The sequence below is a fragment of the Pelophylax lessonae genome, assembly GCF_965119305.1.
Source record: "Pelophylax lessonae genome assembly, chromosome: 8".
Taxonomy (NCBI): Eukaryota; Metazoa; Chordata; class Amphibia; order Anura; family Ranidae; genus Pelophylax; species Pelophylax lessonae.
Window position 1 is genome coordinate 16,817,515 of NC_138775.1, and position 19,286 is coordinate 16,836,800.

Sequence of the window (19,286 nt, forward strand, 5' to 3'; positions counted from 1 at the left end):
CACAAGCTGCCATTGCTGACCCTTTTCTGAAAATGCTAGTTGCCTGGTCTCTACTGACTACTACCTTGATGAGTCACTCTAACCCTGGAACAAGCAAGCAGCAAGAAAGAGTTTTTGATCTGTATGCTTGTTGCAGGTCAAAGACTCAAGGAATTGTAGTTGCAGAATTTTCAGGAGACCGCCTCAATATTCCAATAGTAGCCAAAAAGGGGCTGGCGTCCACTTGTTGTCAGAAGATTCTGGCCAGAAAAGGTCTGTCTCAAAAATGTCAAATAGGACTATGTTTCTGCAGGAGCAGAAGTTCCTCTTCAACTAAATATAAGTGTAGTCACCAATTGTCCCTCTTCAACCAACAATAAGTGCAGTCATTAAATGTCCCTCTTCAACCAAAGAGTGCAGTCACCAATTGTCCCTCTTCAACCAACGAGTGCAGTCCCCAATTGTCCCTCTTTAACCAACGAGTGCAGTCACCAATTGTCCCTTTTTAACCAACGAGTGCAGTCACCAATTGTCCCTCTTCAACCAAAGAGTGCAGTCACCAATTGTCCCTCTTCAACCAAAGAGTGCAGTCACCAATTGTCCCTCTTCAACCAACGAGTGCAGTCACCAATTGTCCCTCTTCAACCAACGAGTGCAGTCGGTAAAAGTTTCTCTTCAACCAACAAGTGCAGTCACTAAATGTCCCTCTTCAGCCAACAAGTGCAGCCACTAAATGCCTTCTTCAACCAACAAGTACAGTCACTAAATGTCCCTCTTCAACCAACCAGTGCTGTCACTAATTGTCCCTCTTCTACCAACAATAAGTACAGTCACTAAATGTCCCTCTTCAGCCAACAATAGGTGCAGTCACTAAATGTCCTGCCTCTACCAACGAGTGCAGCCACTAAAAGCCTTTCCAGGTTTTTTTGTCAAATCTTAATTGAACAAGTTGAAGTTAGAAGCTGATTGGCTACCATACACAGCTGCACCAGATTTTGCACTCTGCAGTTTTTGTAAATCAACCCCACTGAACCTACTGGGAACCCATTCAGAATTCTTCACCAGTCATACCTTATTTCAGCTACTGAGTCTTCTTGCATCTCTACATCATTACTCTTTTTCTTTTTTTCTTCACCAGCTCCAGCACAACAGTCTCCTGCCGAGGTATACGGAGTACCGCTAGCAACACACCTAGACAGATTTGGGTGTGATATTGCTGTGCCCATATCAGCCTGTGTGCGAATGCTGCTGATCCACGGGATGCAGGAAGAGGTAGGTGTCATGGTCTCTGATGGCTACCTCCTGATTATAATTCACTGGATGGGACAATTGTATATTTCTTCTTTCGGGTAATTCTATTTCAGGGTCTCTTCCGGTTGGCTGCAGGTGCATCAATTCTGAAAAAGCTGAAGGCCAGTCTGGGTGCCGGTGCCAGGGACCTGGCGGAGTTTATTTCGGAACCGCATGCTGTGGCCGGTACGTGACTTCTTCTGCTCCCCCACCAATATCTACATCTTCTTCATATATGGGCTCTTGGCTTATTACTGCCTCTTCCATACTCCATGCAGGATTACCATATTAAGTATCTTCTAGGTGCCCTCAAGTCTTATCTCCGGGAACTTCCAGAACCGCTCATGACCTCTGAACTCTTTGATGACTGGATGAGAGCTGCCAGGTAAAAGTGACTGCAGTTATCACCACCACCACCACCACCACCATCACCACCCCCACCATCATCACCACCATCACGAACACCCCACCACCACCATCACTAACACCCCACCACCATCACCACCCCACCACCACCACCATCATCACCACCACCCCACCACCACCATCACCACCACATTCACCACCACCACCGAACCACCACTCCACTATCACCACCAAAACCACCACCATCACCACCGAAACCACCACTCCACCACCAATCCCACCCACTACCCACCACAGAATGAAAAAAAAAAAAAAGTGACTGCAGAGCCCAGTTGGGACACATTTCTGCCAAGTTCACCTTGTCCTGCCAGTTCTTTTATTTTTCACCACCCCCACCATCACCACCACCACCACCATAACCACCACCACCCCACCACCATAACCACCACCCCACCACCATCATCACCACCACCATAACCATCACCACCACCACCCCACCACCACCATCATCACCACCACCACCATCACCACCACCGAAACCACCACTCCACTACCACCACCAAAACCACCACCATCATCACCATCACCATCACCCCTCCACCACCATCACCACCGAAACCACAACTCCACCACCAATCCCACCACCACTACCCACCACAGAATGAAAAAAAAAAAAAAGTGACTGCAGAGCCCAGTTGGGATACATTTCTGCCAAGTTCACCTTGTCATGCCAGTTCTCTTTTATTTTTCACCACCACCACCACCACCACCATCACTAACACCCCACCACCATCACCACCACCACCACCACCCCACCACCACCATCATCACCACCACCATCATCACCACCACCCCACCACCACCATCACCACCACACCACCACCACCACATTCACCACCACCACCACCGAAACCACCACTCCACTACCACCACCAAAACCACCACCATCATCACCATCACCCCTCCACCGCCACCATCACTACCGAAACCACCACTCCACCACCAATCCCACCACCACTACCCACCACAGAATGGAAAAAAAAAAGTGACTGCAGAACCCAGTTGGGACACATTTCTACCAAGTTCACCTTGTCATGCCAGTTCTCTTTTATTTTTCAGCATTAAAGAGCCAGAAAAACGGCAGGAGAGCTTTAGAGAGGTGTGTGCCAAGCTGCCACCTGAAAACTACAACAACCTCAGGTATACAGTGCCCACCACAATCAAATCCTATTTCCAGGAAAATGTAAATTCTGTTCTCAGCAAACCTTCACTGGGCCCATCACACTTGTGACTGTCTAATTTCCCAGTTCTTCCTACATAGCCCATCAGACAGATACCCAGTTCTTTCCCCTGTGCAGTGTGACATTGCTATGCTCTATGGTTTTTTTACGGTAAGCCCCCTCCTTTCCTCACACATCGGTGGAGGTATAGATATTACATCTAAGGAAATTTCGCACTTTGCAGCCACAGAGATCGTCTTATCAACTATCTTTGAATTGGATGGACTTTATAATTATTTTTATCATTATTATGTGCTTTAATAATCACAGATATGGTTTATGTTACAATGCACTTTATTGTTTAATATACATTTTTTTTTTTTTTGCACAATATTTTTTCACAATTTGCACAAAGTGATTTTTACCTTCTTGATGGATTTTTCACATTTCTATATTCATTGTATTTATTTGTAATTTAATATCTATTACCGGGTATTAGATATTAATTTTGGGTCGTTGTCCTGCTGGAAGGTGAACCTCCGCCCCAGTCTCAAGTCTTTTGCAGACTCTAACAGGTTTTCTTCTAAGATTGCCCTGTATTTGGCTCCATCCATCTCCCCACCAACTCTGACCAGCTTCCCTGTCCCTGCTGAAGAAAAAGCATCCCCACAACATGATGCTGTCACCACCATGTTTCACAGTGGGGATGGTGTGTTCAGGGTGATGTGCAGTGTTAGTTTTCCACCACACATAGTGTTTTGCATTTAAGCTAAAAAGTTCAATTTTGGTCTCATCTGAGCAGAGCCCCTTCTTCCACATGTTTGCTGTGTCCCCCACATGGCTTCTCACAAACTGCAAACAAGACTTCTTTTGGCTTTCTTTCACCAATGGCTTTCTTCTTCTCACTCTTCCATAAAGGGCAGATTTGTGGAGCGCACGACTAATAGTTGTCCTGTGGACAGATTCTCCCACCTGAGCTGTGGATCTCTGCAGCTCCTCCAGAGTTCCCATGGGCCTCTTGGCGGCTTCTCTGATGAATGCTCTCTTTACCTGCCCGGTCAGTTTAGGTGGACGGCCATGTCTTGGTGGGGTTGCCACCTCATCCCTTTAATCCAGGACACACATTAATTACACAGGTTCTGAGGCTGATAGGCACCAAGTGAGTTTATTACCACCTTAATCAGCCACAGAACCTGTGTAACTAATGTGTGTCCTGGTTTAAAGGGATGAGGTGGCAACCCTAGTCTTGGTAGGTTTGCAGTTGTGCCATACTCTTTCCATTTTCCGATGATGGATTGAACAGCGCTCCGTGAGATGTTCAAAGCTTGAGATATTTTTTTTTTAAACTAACTCTGCTTTAAACTTCTCCATAACTTTATCCCTGACCTGTCTGGTGTGTTCCTTGGCCTTCATGATGCTGTTTGTTCACTAAGATTCTCTAACAATCCTCTGAGAGCCTCACAGAACAGCTGTATTTATACTGAGATTAAATTACACACAGATGGACTCTATTTACTAATTAGGGTACTTCTGAAGGCAATTGGTTCCACCAGATTTTAGTTAGGGGTATCAGAGAAAAGGGGGGTGAATACAAATGCAGCCACACTTTTCAGATATTTATTTGTAAAAAATGTTGAAAACCATTTAACATTTTCCTTTCACTTCACAATTATGTTCCACTTTGTGTCGGTCTATCACATAAAATCCCAATAAAATACATTTACGTTTTTGGTTGTAACATGGAAAAAGTTGGAAAATTTCAAAGGGTGTGAATACTTTTTCAAGGCACTGTATATGACAGAAACCTGTCTGCTTTACCCATCTCTGTCACACATCTGTCTATGTTACTCTGTTTGTCACACATCTGTCTATATTACATGTATGTGTTGCACAGCAGTCCATGTTACCTTTATGTGTTGTATACCTGTCCACATTACCTGTATGTGTCACATAGCTCTCCACTCTCTAACACACCATCCAAAACACACCTGTCCACATTACCTGTATGTGTTGCACACCTTTTTCTGTTACCCATATGTGTCTCAAACCTGTCCACTTTACTAATATGTGTTCACCATCTAAGGTACTCTATTTGTTACACACCAGTCCAATGTATGCTTTGCACACCTCTCTGTGTCTCCTCGTGTCTCCAACCTGTCCATATGACCCGGATCTGTCTCACACCTGTCCATATGACCCATATCTGTCTCCAACCTTTCCACATGACCAATATCTGTCTCCCACCTGTCCACATGACCCATATCTGTCTCCAACCTGTCCACATGACCCATATCTGTCTCCCACCTGTCCACATGGCCCATATCTGCCTCACACCTGTCCATATGACCCATATCTGTCTCCCACCTGTCCACATGACCCATATCTGTCTCCAACCTGTCCACATGACCCCTATCTGTCTCCAACCTGTCCACATAACCCATATCTGCATCACACCTGTCCATATGACCCATATCTGTCTCCAACCTGTCCACATGACCCATATCTGTCTCCAACCTGTCCACATGACCCATATCTGTCTCCAACCTGTCCACATATCTGTCTCCAACCTGTCCCCATGACCCATATCTGCATCACACCTGTCCATATAACCAATATCTGTCTCCCACCTGTCCACATGACCCATATCTGTCTCCAACCTGTCCACATGACCCATATCTGTCTCCCACCTGTCCACATAACCCATATCTGCATCACACCTGTCCATATAACCAATATCTGTCTCCCACCTGTCCACATGACCCATATCTGTCTCCCACCTGTCCACATGACCCATATCTGTCTCCAACCTGTCCACATGACCCATATCTGTCTCCCACCTGTCCACATGACCCATATCTGTCTCCAACCTGTTCACAGGACCCATATCTGTCTCATACCTGTCTCCACGTGCCCCATATCTGTCACACACCTATCCCCATGACCCATATCTGTCACACAACTGTCCACATGACTCAAATCTGTCTCACACCTGTCCCTATATTTGTCTCACACCTGTCCACATGACCCGTATCTGTCTCTCATCTGTCCACATGAACCGTATCTGTCTCACACCTGTCCATGTGACCCATATCTGCCTCGCACCTGTCCCCATGACCCGTATCTGTCTCACACCTGTCCCCATGACCTTTATCTGTCTCACACCTGTCCCCATGACCCGTATCTGTCTCACACCTGTCCCCATGACCCCTATCTGTCTCACACCTGTCCCCATGACCTGTATCTGTCTCACACCTGTCCCCATGACCTGTATCTGTCTCACACCTGTCCCCATGACCCGTATCTGTCTCACACCTGTCCCCATGACCCGTATCTGTCTCACACCTGTCCACATGACCCATATCTGCCTCATACCTGTCAATATGGCCCATATCTGTCTCACACCTGTCCACAAGACCCATATCTGACTCATACCTGTCCATATGACCCATATCTACCTCACACCTGTCCACATGGCCCATATCTGTCTCCAACCTGTCCACATTACCCATATTTGTCTCCAACCTGTCCACGTGATCCATATCTGTCACACACCTGTCTATGCTACCCATAGGTGTCACACACCTGTCTGTTACCCATAGGTGTCACACACCTGTCTATGTTACCCATAGGTGTCACACACCTGTCTGTTACCCATAGGTGTCACACACCTGTCTATGTTACCCATAGGTGTCACACACCTGTCTATGTTACCCATAGGTGTCACACACCTGTCTATGTTACCCATAGGTGTCACACACCTGTCTATGTTACCCATAGGTGTCACACACCTGTCTATGTTACCCATAGATGTCACACACCTGTCTATGTTACCCATAGGTGTCACACACCTGTCTATGTTGTTGTGTTTCATATTCCTGTCCAAATTACCTGGATGTGTCACACACCTGTCTGTTATCTGTACGTATTACATACCTGTCCATGTTACACTTGTGTTCCTCACCTGTCCGTGTTACCCATGTGTGTTACACACCTGAATACTTTACCCCTTTGTGTTATACACCAGTATGCATTACCCCATCATCTGTCCGTATTACACATGGATGTCACAGAGCTGTCTTCTACCTGTGCATGTCACACATCTGATGGTGACACCTGTATAGGTTACATGGCTGTGACTATCCCTGATTGGACTTTATTAGGATTTCCCAGAGGAGAATGCTGAGATCTGTTCTAGCAATAAATCACTGTTGTGTTTAATGATTCTGTCTTCACTGCAGATTCCTAATCAAGTTTTTGGCAAAGTTAGCAGAACAACAAGAAGTAAACAAAATGACACCCAGCAATATTGCAATTGTTCTTGGTCCAAACCTCCTGTGGGCCAAATCTGACGGGTGAGTAGACTTGGCATCCATTATTTCACATATGTGAAGTGAAGGACAGCAGATTATAAGCCCCCATTCACACTGGGGCGACGCTACTTCGCACCGCGACCTCGGAGGTCGCGGTGCGAGCAGCGCGCCGCTACCTCGGAGCGGCCGCCACGGACTTCGTAACATTGAAGTCTATGGCGGTCGCCTCCTGGTCGCCCCAAAGAAGCTCCGGACCCTTTTTCTGAGTCGGAGCGACTTGTGTCGCTCCTATCAGAACGGGTCCGCAGCTTCCCTATGGGAGGCGACCTGCGGCGACCTGTGAGGCGACCAGGTCGCCTCACAAGTCGCCCCAGTGTGAACGGGGGCTAAATGTCCATCTTGGTTGGTATTGTATAAACAAGTCCAAAAATATAAAGAAAATGAGCTTACTCTGCTACGTTACGTTGGGGATAAAGGAGACAATGTAGCACCAAAAGGAATACCAGAATAGCTGAGCTGCACACTAGCTATGCTATTTCAAAACGGGCTGTAACACTTACTGCCTGCTAAAGAGCGATCCACAGTGAATCGCTTTTCAGAGGGCATTATTGCAGCAGCTGGCAGGCATTCAGAAGACATTACTGCCTAGTGTCTTCTGAATACCTAACATGTCACGCTTTACAATTGCGTACGCTTTTGGAATGGTGCAAAACTACGGTATCTCAAAATCTCCATAGGCGCCACTTTAAAGGTTTTTAAAGGTTACCAGTTTAGAGTTACAGAGAAGGTCCAGGGCTAGAATTATTGCTCTCATTCTAACTTCCGTGGGGATACCTCACATGTGTAGTGTGAACACCAGCGCGACTTATGTATGTGTTCGCTTCTGCTTGCGAGCGTGAGGGGGCCATTTTATTAATATTCATTTTTTATTTTATTATTTTGTTTTTATTTTTACACTGTTTAATTTATTTTTATCCCTTTTATTCCTATTACAAGAGATGTTAACACCCCTTGTAATAGAAATAAGCATAACAGGTCCTCTTTATGGAGACATCTGAGAAAGCATGCAATAAAAAAAATAATAAAAAACATTGATCTCTGCTTTCCATGAGAAAAAAATGGCAGTGTTTACATCTGCCAGAACCGGAAGTGATGTCATGGTGGGGGGAGGGGGGCATTCCCTTTTGCTGCCTGTAAAAGCAATCCAGTGGCTAATCAGCTGCTAGGAGGGCTTTTACAAAAGAGGGAATCACTGGCTGAAACAAAGATACACTATATTGTCAAAAGTATTGGGACGCCTGCCTTTACACGCACATGAACTGTAATGGCATCCCAGTGTTAGTCCGTAGGGTTCAATATTGAGTTGGCCCACCCTTTGCAGCTATAACAGGGCCATCTTTACCACAGGGCAAAAAGGGCAGCTGCCCTGGGCCCAGTCATTGTTGTGGGGCCCAAAGCAGCTGCCTCTTGAGCCTGTACTTCTTGCAAATAGTTGATAAGTGCATTTGGGAGGGCCAAGAAAATGTTTGCCCAGGGTCCAATCAATATTAAAGACGGCCCTGCCACAAGGTTAAGGAGTGTGTCTATGGGAATGTTTGACCTTTCTTCCAGAAGCGCATTTGTGAGGTCAGGCACTGATTTTGGATAAGACCTGGCTCGCAGTCTCTGCTCTAATTCATCCCAATGGTGTTCTATTGGGTTAAGGCCAGTCAAGTTCCTCCTCCGCAAACTCGCTCATCCATGTCTTTATGGACCTTGCTTTGTGCACTGGTGGGCAGTCATGTTGGAGGGGGTTTAGAAGTGTGTCTATGGGAATGTTTGACCATTCTTCCATTTGTGAGGTCAGGCACTGAGGCCTGGCTCACAGTCTCCGTTCTAATTCATCCCATAGGTGTTCTATCGGGTTGAGGTCAGGACTCATGTAGGCCAGTCAAGCTCCTCCACCCCAAACTCGCTCATCCATGTCTTTATGGACCTTGCTTTGTGCACTGGTGTGCAGTCATGTTGGAACAGGAAGGGGCCAGCCCCAAACTACCCCCACAAAGTTGGAAGTATGAAATTGTCCAAAATGTCTTGGTATGCTGACGCCTTAAGAGTTCCCTTCACTGGAACTAAGGGGCCAAACCCAACCCCTGAAAAACAACCCCACACCATAATCCCCCCTCCACCAAATGATTTGGACCAGTGCACAAAGCAAGGTCCATAAAGACATGGATGAGCGATTTTTGGCCCAGGACCCACAGATTGGCTTCTGCTGTGAATTATCACAGCAGAAGCAGTGCGCATGCGTCCCCTGCTGACGGAACTGCAGGATGGTGGTGGTAGGGTGGTAAGCAAGTTGTTAAAATGGTCTAATGAATGAAATGGGTGTCAGGTATGTGAAGTCCTTTTGTGGGGACATATCTGACATTCTGCCTCTTTAAACACATTAACACGGTCCTTTCCTTTTTTTCTAGAGATCCATCTATGCTGGACATGGCTTCTGCCTCTCCCATCTTGGTGGTGGCAGTAGTGGAAGGTTTGATAAGCTGCTCTGCAGAAGTCTTCCCAGGAGGTAATGTGGACGAGTTCCTTCCTCGTCTTGTGTCATTATGTTGGCATTTCAGCTGACAAATGGCTCGTTTCCACTGAGCGTTACGGTACGGTACGGTACGCAATTTTTGCCGTTTCCATTGTGTATGGTACCCTAATTCCGAACCGTACCATACCACTTTTTTGGGTACCCTTTCGTTGGGGTACCAAGCACATTAGTACCGTACCAACAGGGTGGAGCTACACTGTGCAGAACTTTGATTGGTTGACAGAGAATCGTCCATCACAGCTTTCCTGCTACACCACGCCTACCATGAAAAGGGTACTATTGGCAGTGGAAACGCACGGTGTACCGTTCCGAACCGTACCGTACCACTCAGTGGAAACGAGGCAAAAATGACTTTGCTTGTAATCGAACGAGTCAAGCAGACCACACGTCTGGCTCTGATGTCTCTTCTACCCAGGGATGTACCTTCTAAACATCTACAAGCACATTGAACCATCACAACCATTCCCAGAATTAGTGCAATCTTTTCTCAAGGCATCTGAGAGCCTAGCTCTATTATCTCAGTGATAGAACAACAAGACCCAAAAGTTTCAAGCCAATTTCAGCATCACCAGGCAACTCTTGAATCATGTAGGGATTCATTGGACACTATCCCTGAGACAATTTACCTTCTAGAGCAGGAATCTCCGAACTTTCTACACAAAGAGCCAGTTTACTTTTCTTCAGACTGTAGGGGGGCCGGATTGTGGCAAGTTGGAGTAGAAAATGTCCTGGCAACAGTGGGAGTTAACAATGCCCCGTCTTTATTATTAGGGGCAGGAATAGTGCCTCATCATTAGTATCAGTGGGAGGAATAGTGCCCCATCATTGGTGTCAGTGGGAGGAATAGTGCCCCATCATTGGTGTCAGTGGGAGGAATAGTGCCCCATCTTTAGTATTAGGGGCAGGAATAGTGCCCCATCATTGGTGTCAGTGGGAGGAATAGTGCCCCATCATTGGTGTCAGTGGGAGGAATAGTGCCCCATCATTGGTGTCAGTGGGAGGAATAGTGCCCCATCTTTAGTATTAGGGGCAGGAATAGTGCCCCATCATTGGTGTCAGTGGGAGGAATAGTGCCCCATCATTGGTGTCAGTGGGAGGAATAGTGCCCCATCATTGGTATCAGTGGAAGGAATAGTGCCCCATCATTGGTATCAGTGGGAGGAATAGTGCCCCATCATTGGTATCAGTGGGAGGAATAGTGCCCCATCATTGGTATCAGTGGGAGGAATAGTGCCCCATCATTGGTGTCAGTGGAATAAATAGTACCCCATAATTTGGTGTCATTGGGAGGAATAGTTCCCCCATGATTTAGTGTCATTGGGAGGAATAGTGCCTATAATTTTTGTCCCTGGGAGGTATAGAGCCCCATCATTGGTTATCAGTGGAAGAAATAGTGCCCCGTCATTGGTGTCAGTGCAGGAATTATTTGCCCATTGTTAGTGTCAGTAGGAAAAATAGTACCCCATGATTGATATCAGTGGGAGGAATAGTGCCCCATCATTGGTGTCAGTGGGAGAAGTAGTGCCCCATCATTGGTGTCAGTGGGAGGAATAGTGCCCCATCATTGGTGTCAGTGGGAGGAATAGTGCCCCATCATTGGTATCAGTGGGAGGAATAGTGCCCCATCATTGGTGTCAGTGGGAGGAATAGTGCCCCATCATTGGTGTCAGTGGGAGGAATAGTGCCCCATCATTGGTGTCAGTGGGAGGAATAGTGCCCCATCATTGGTGTCAGTGGGAGGAATAGTGCCCCATCATTGGTGTCAGTGGGACGAATAGTGCCCCATCATTGGTGTCAGTGGAAGAAATAGTATCCCATAATTTGGTGTCATTGGGAGGAATAGTGCTCCATTATTAGTGTTCGTGGGAGGAATAGTTCGCCAATGATTTTTGTCCATGGGAGGAATAGCACTCATCATTGGTATCAGTGGAAGAAATAGTGCCCCGTCATTGGTGTCAGTGGGAAAAATAGTACCCCTTGATTGGTGTCAGAGGTAGGAATAGTGCCCCGTCTTTGGTGTCAGTGGAAGGAATAGTGCTCTATCATTGGTGTAATTGGAAGAAATAGTGCACCATGGTTGTTGTCAGTGCAGGAGTATTTGCCCATCATTGGTGTCATTGGAAGGAATGGTGCCCTATGGTTGGTGTCAGTGCAGGAATTATGTGCCCAGTGTTGGTGTCAGTGTGAGGAATGGTACCTCATATCAGTAGAAGTAATAGTGCCCCAAGGGCCAGATAAAGGCAAACAAAGCGCAGCACCTGGCCCTGGGTCACAGTTTGGAGACCACTGATTTAGAGGGTACAGGATCAGATTTCCCAGTGTAGTGTATGTGGACAATTTTCGTGCTCGGATTGGTTGCATCTCCATGAAATATTGGACAAAAAAATGCCCACCCTAATGACATTTGCCCTTCACTGCCTGGGTGGTAAATGGGATTTAGAAAGGACTTGCTCTGCTGCCCCGAACTGTGTGCATATATTCCTGCAGTTCAGCATGTACACAATAACAACTGACTCTTGTCTCTCCCTATTGAAGATGTAGATTTCGGGGTTACAGAAGAAAGGCCTGCCTCCCCACCAGCAGCATCCACACCGCAAATCTCCAGAACTCTACAGAAATTGGACAGCGCCAATCTTCCCACTTCTCCAACATCGCTGCCATCATCCATCAATACAGAAGTGTGAGTGATAGAAGGCTACATGATTCATGCACATGTATATTTCTCTGGCATCATCTTCATATGCCCCTCATCCTATATCTTACCCTCTTTTCCATCCTTCATGTCACTCTTCCCTTACCCCTCACCCTGTATATTCCCTTTCCATCCCCCATCTTCCTTCTATACCCTACAACCAGGGCCAGGACAAGGGGTGGGTAGGAGCAGTGGTGTATTTTGGTTTTGTGCTGCCCTAGGCAAGACTAAAGTGAGAGAGCGAGAGAGGGGGGTGAGAGAGCGAGAGAGGGGGATGAGAGAGCGAGAGAGGGGGGTGAGAGAGCGAGAGAGGGGGATGAGAGAGCGAGAGAGGGGGATGAGAGAGCGAGAGAGGGGGATGAGAGAGCGAGAGGAGGGGTGAGAGAGAGAGGTGGGGGTGTGAGAGAGAGGAGATGAGAGCAAAAGAGAGGGGGGTGAGATACGGGAGGGAATGATAGAAGCGGCTCTAGCAACCAGTGGCCAGAGGGAGGGGGGTGAGAGAATAGGGGTGACAGAGTGTCAGAGAGGAGGAGGGGGTGTGAGAGAGAGGGGGGGGGAGAGAGAGGGGGGAATGAGAGAGGCGGCTCTAGCAACCAGTGGCCAATAGAGTCTCAGGTGGAGGGGGGCGGCTTTTTTGCTGCCCCCCTGCAAAGTGCCGCTCTAGGCCTGGGCCTTGTTGGCCTAGGCCAAAATACAGCACTGGATAGGAGGGGTAGCTGCCCTGGGCACAGATGAGCAAGAGGACAAAGAACAGACATGGGGGGGATATGCCCATACTATGGCATGTATTAACAGTGAGGGAGGGGGGTGCAATTCTGGATCCTTGTCCTGTGCGCTGGAAGACCCTGTCCCGGTACTGCCCACCACCGGCAATTTCGGAGGCTAAAGTAGGACACATGAGTCCTAAATTACGTAGCCTTTGTCTAACTTCCATAAATTTGGTTATAGTCTTTTTGTATCTGAACTGAAAAGCAGGTTTTTAAGATACAGTAAAGCAATTTACCCGGAGACTAGCTCTTAAAAAAGTAAAGTTTCTTGGCCTTTTTAGCTCAAAACTTTGACAGTGCAGGTTTTAGGTGATGCTTGGTTGGAGGAGGAGCAAGTTTAATGTACAAGGAAGGGTTCCAGACTTTTAGGTTTACATAGTTACATAGTAGGTGAGGTTGAATAAAGACAATAGTCCATCCAGTTCAACCTGTGTAGGTGTGTGTGGCTGTAATCCTCTCACATACCCCTGAATGTTCTGATCCTTGAGATGTACGTCTAAGAGTCTTTTGAAAGCCACCATACTTCCCGCAGAAACCACCTCTTGTGGTGGGGAATTCCACAATCTTGTAGCCCTAACAAAGAACCCCCTGCGTTGCCTGAGGTTAAAACGCTTCTCCTCTAATCGCATTGTATGCCCTCTAGTCCTTATGCAATCCTTCCGACTGAACAGCTTTTTTTCTATGCTGAGATCACCATTGAGATATTTATAAATTGCTATCGTGTCCCCTCTCAGGCGTCTCTTCTCCAGGGAAAATAAATCGAGCGATTGCAGACGCTCTTCATAATTAAGGTCCTCCAATCCCCTAATTAGTTTAGTTGCCCTTCTCTGGACTCTCTCCAGCTCCAACACATCCCTCCTGAGGACCGGCGACTAGAACTGGACAGAATACTCCAGATGTGGTCGGACCAGAGTTTACAGTCCATTTTTCGATGTCCTGCTAGATGTTCATTGCTAGCAGTGTTCATAGATTAAAGGACTGGGTAGACATGAATCTGAGGAATGTGTTCCTCAGTTTTGGAAACTCCATCAAGTATCTTCTGTACATTGTGAGTTTGGACAGTGTGTAGGTTTTTTTTTTTTTAAAAGTGTCGACCAAACGCTGGCAGGGCCGGATTAAGAGAATCATGGGCCTGGTGCTGAAGATTTTGGTGGGCCTTTTTATGGAAATAAATACAATTAAAAAAGCAAACAATTTTTTGCTAAGGAAGTGAGAGCGGGTACCTGTCAAATCTAGGTACCCGCTTCCTCCAAAATAAGGACATGCCAAATATGGCATATCAGGGGGTCAGGAGGCCTTAACCACTTAAGCCCCGGAAGATTTTACCCCATTCCTGACCAGGCCCTATTTTGCGATTTGGCACTGCGTGACTTTAACAGACAATTGCGCAGTTGTGCGACGCTGTACCCAAATTAAATTGATGTTCTTTTTTCCCCACAAACAGAGCTTTCTTTTGGTGATATTTGATCACCTGTGCAATTTTTACTTTTTGCGCTATAAACAAAAAAAGAGCGACAATTTTGCAAAAATAACAATATTTTTCACATTTTTTATATGAAATTCCCCCAAAAAAATGTAAAAATCTAAATTTTTTAACATTTTCGGCCAATTTGTTTTCTGCTACATATAGTTTGGTAAAAAAAAATCGCAGTAAGCATATTTTGATTGGTTTGCGCAAAAGTTATTGCGTTTACTAACTAAGGGAAAGATTTTTGTCATTTTTATTGTTTTTTTTTTTTTTTTTTTTTTTTTTTCGGGACTGCGACATTGCGGCGGACTGACATTTTTGACACTTTTGGGGTTACCAGTGACATTACTGCAGTAATCAGTGCTATACATATGCGCTGTTACTGTAAAAATGACACTGGCAGGGAAGGGTTAACTTTATTAGAGATGCAGGGGTTAAGTGTGTCCCTAGGGGTGTGTTTCTAACTGTAAAGGGGTGTGGCTTGTGATGTAACCACAGAGACATACGATCCTACATAGCAGGATCGTATGATCTCTGCAGTTACACCAGGGAGATTGACAGGCGGCTTTCTTTACATCAGCCGTCTGCCTTTCTCCCTCTCCACCGGGAGATCGCAAGTGACCAGCGGACATCGGAGCCACCGGTCACACGCGCGGACATGTCAGGGAATGAGCGGGGGCGCGCTCGCCCCCTAGAGGCTCTTAGGCTAGCGACGTAGTCCTACATCACTTTGCCTGTACGGGGCTGACCACCGCAGTAAATAGTCGTGCGGCGTTTGGCAAGTGGTTAAACTGGCTCTCGCGAAGAAGTAAAGTGTCTTGTAGCTAAAAACTTTGTCACTAAAGGTTTTAAGTCAGGGGTCTTCAAACTACAGCCCTCCATTTGTTCAGGAACTACAATTCCCATCATGCCTAGTCATGTCTGTGAATGTCAGAGTCTTACAATGCCTCATGGGACGTGTAGTTCCGCAACAGCTGGAGGGCCGTAGTTTGAGGATCCCTGTTTTAAGTGGTTCTTGGATGGAGAAGAGCAAGTTCAAAGCATCGAGAGAGGTCCCACCACTTTGAGTTTGCCTAAAAATACATTCTGTATTCCACATCTGTTAAATATTCACAGCTAGCAGAGTTTACATAGATTGTGGAATCTGAGAAATGTGTACCTCGGTTTCGAAGACTCCAACTTTCAGCTTCTGTACGTTGTGCTGTATGAGTGAAATGCCCATTTGGACCTATTCAATCAGGGTGGTTATTATGGATTGGTTATAGTTTCCAAAACCTTGGTGGTGTCCGGCCATGCACCATACGCCTGGGCTCAGGGCCGGGGACAAGGGGTGGGCAGGAGGGGTAAGATGCCCTGGGCGGAAGACGAGCAAGGCATTCTATGGCATGTATTAACAGGGAGGGAAAGGGGGCAATTTTGGATTCTTGCCCTGAGCGCTGGAAGACCCTGTCCCGGTACTGCCTACACCTCATATATTACCCCTTACACTTTCCTCCTTTATCACCCTTCTATACCCCACCTACGCTCTATTCCAGGGATATGCAAACTGTGGCCCTCCAGCTGTTGCAAAACTACAAATCCCATCATGCCCCTGCCTCTGGGTGCCATGCTTGTGGCTGTCAAAGCCTTGCTCTGCCTCACAGGACTTGTAGTTCTGCAACATCTGGAGAGCCACAGTTTGCATATCCCTGCTCTATTCTATCTCCTGTATCACCTTTGTGTACTGAATTCCTACATTGAGCTGCTCTGACTCTACACCCCATATATTTGCCTCTATTTTATTCCCACCTATCATCCTCCTATATATACTCACCACTACAAAGAATATTCTTTTTTTATTTTTATTTGTTGTTCATACTACTGGAGCATACGGCATCATCAGTGTGCCCTGCAAATCCCTGTATAGCTATAACTAAATTCTCCTTGGTTTTCTCTATAGAGATGATGAAGCCACCAGTGATACCCAAGAACCATCTGCCAGCAAGGTAGCTCCTGTGAAGATGTTGCCACCTAGTGATGAAAGCAGTGCCATGGGGACACAGGGGGAGGCCAGCCCCAGTATGAACAGGAAAGGTGAGAAGATGATTGGCTGGAATTTTGCATTGCTTCCTAGAGATTGGCCCAGTGATCCATATAAAAGTATGAAAACAACGAAACCTGAAGCACCACTATAAGCAAAAAACAAAAACAAAACAAGGGATGATGACAATGTGATGATTACACTTTGAGATCCCACACTGTGCAGAGATTGTCCAGAATGGGATCGATTGGTACTGGGGTGGGTTAACCCTTTACATACACATGGAAACAGCCACCACGTGTTTTAGGCCCGGATCACACTGATGCGAATCAAATGCGATCCGCAAGGCATAGATTCCCATGTCATCTGAAAATACCTTATTTTCTATGAAGGCCGTTCAGATCGATGCGGTGCGATTAAAAAGTTAAAATGTTAAAAAAAAAAGGGTTCTGTGCAAGTTTAGTTTCGGATGCAGTGTGAATTTCATTGCAATGTTTTTATTAAAGTTTTCGTTTTACAACATAACAGAGAATTAAGCAATATTAAACAAGCAAACAGACACATGAACCATAACAATCTTAAAGCTGACTGCCTTCAGTAGCACCGAGGGGACTTACAGTGCCTTGCTAAAGTATTCGGCCCCCTTGAACTTTGCGACCTTTTGCCACATTTCAGGCTTCAAACATAAAGATATAAAACTGTCATTTTTTGTGAAGAATCAACAACAAGTGGGACACAATCATGAAGTGGAACGAAATTTATTGGATATTTCAAACTTTTTTAAAAAATAAATAAACTGAAAAATTGAGCGTGCAAAATTATTCAGACCCTTTACTTTCAGTGCAGCAAACTCTCTCCAGAAGTTCAGTGAGGATCTCTGAATGATCCAATGTTGACCTAAATGACTAATGATGATAAATAGAATCCACCTGTGTGTAATCAAGTCTCCGTATAAATGCACCTACACTGTGATAGTCTCAGAGGTCCGTTTAAAGTGCAAAGAGCATGAAGTGATGTCACTTCTGGGTACTCAGCGCCAAATTCAAAAAAATTACAGTATTCAAAACAGCCAAACTTGGCGTTTTGAATGCTTTTTAGTGCAGAGGAGGGGTTTGGGGTCTTTTTAGAACAGTGGCCCTCAACCCTGGTCCTCAGGGCCCACTAACAGGCCAGGTTTGCAAGATAACTGAAATACATCCCAGGTGATATAATTTGCTGCTCAGCGATTGCATTACTCTAGTACAGTGGTTCTCAATTCCGGTCCTCGGGACCCACTAACAGGCCAGATTTTAAGTATTACCTTGGGGGATGCAGACTAGAATACTGCAATCACTGAGCAGCAAATGAGATCACCTGTGATGTAATTTAGTTATCTTGCAAACCTGGCCTGTTGGTGGGTCCCGAGGACCGGAGTTGAGAACCACTGCTCTAGTATGCATCTCCCCAAGGTCATACTTAAAATCTGGCCTGTTAGTGGGCCCTGAGGCCCGGAGTTGAGGACCACTGTTTTAGACCCCCCAGATCCCTTCACAAGAGTACCTGTCAAGTAAAAAAAAAAAAAACATTTTTTTTTTAAATGTATGAAAATATCGGCCGATACCGATATGCAATAGCCAAAATATCGGTATCGGCAACGAAAAAACGATATCGGTCGATCACTAATTGTTACCGTTGCCCCAATCCAAAGAGCCAGGCGCCCCCCCTGACCTTGTAGAATGTTCCTTTCCTTTCGAGACTTTTGGATGAAAAAGTTCCCACTCAAATATTTTCTTTTTCTTGTAGTGAAGAGGCCGGCTCCTATGCGACCCAGCGTGCCTCCCCCTATACAGCCTCGAGGAGCCATGACCGGCGAGCCATCAGATGAATTCCAAAACCCTCGTCCTGTTCCAAGGAGGAACATCGGTGGAAGCTTGAAAGTGCCCAACCAGCCTCCTCCGCACCCACCAGCACCCAAGGTTGCCAGTGTAAAGCCTGAGGCCAGTGATGGTGACCTGTCCAGAAAAACACCCCCCAGACCACTGCCAAGAAATCGCATCCAATCCACAGACAACTAACATGGAAAAGATTGTGCCAGCTGCTGGCTGAGGAGCTGAACTGAGCAAAGCATGGTATTTGAGAAGATAGGAAGTGCGCTGCCTGGTGGCTTACTAGGGGGCGCTGATACTCCATCCATGAATACATACAGTATAGGAATATTACAGGACACAATACGTTGAATATTCGATCAGAACTGTTGCACTGACATATCATTCCTATTGCTCGAAGAATTTATAACGTCGTTCTTTGTATAACGTGGGACTGGCGCCCATGTATTAAACACTTTATTCTTTCTAAACCCTTCAGTGTCCGTTGTCTTCTTCTCAGCTGCCGCCATTCGGAAACATGGAAGAAAGAAAGCCGCGCTCAAAGTATGAAGGAATAGGAAAGATATAACATTTTCTAACCACTTCAGCTCTGGAAGGTTTTACCCCCTTAACTACTTAAGCCCCGGAGGATTTGGCTGCTCAAAGACCAGGGCCTATTTTGCGATTCGGCACTGCGTAACTTTAACGGACAATTGCGCGGTCGTGCGACGCTGTACCCAAATTAATTT

General features: G+C 46.2%; 1 protein-coding gene across 1 annotated transcript in view; it reads left to right on the forward strand.

Annotated features, from left to right (window-relative positions):
* Nucleotides 1–19,028, forward strand: part of SH3BP1 (SH3 domain binding protein 1) — a 66,234-nt gene extending 47,206 nt beyond the window's left edge. Inside the window, exons 10-18 of the mRNA XM_082265753.1 lie at nt 1,118–1,251; nt 1,344–1,455; nt 1,573–1,654; nt 2,755–2,835; nt 7,094–7,207; nt 9,622–9,719; nt 12,282–12,426; nt 16,613–16,746; nt 18,476–19,028. Of these exons, the coding sequence (XP_082121879.1) occupies nt 1,118–1,251; nt 1,344–1,455; nt 1,573–1,654; nt 2,755–2,835; nt 7,094–7,207; nt 9,622–9,719; nt 12,282–12,426; nt 16,613–16,746; nt 18,476–18,747 (1,172 nt within the window). The 3' untranslated portion in view covers nt 18,748–19,028. The remainder of the gene's footprint in view (nt 1–1,117; nt 1,252–1,343; nt 1,456–1,572; nt 1,655–2,754; nt 2,836–7,093; nt 7,208–9,621; nt 9,720–12,281; nt 12,427–16,612; nt 16,747–18,475) is intronic.
* The last annotated feature ends 258 nt before the right edge of the window (nt 19,029–19,286 follow it).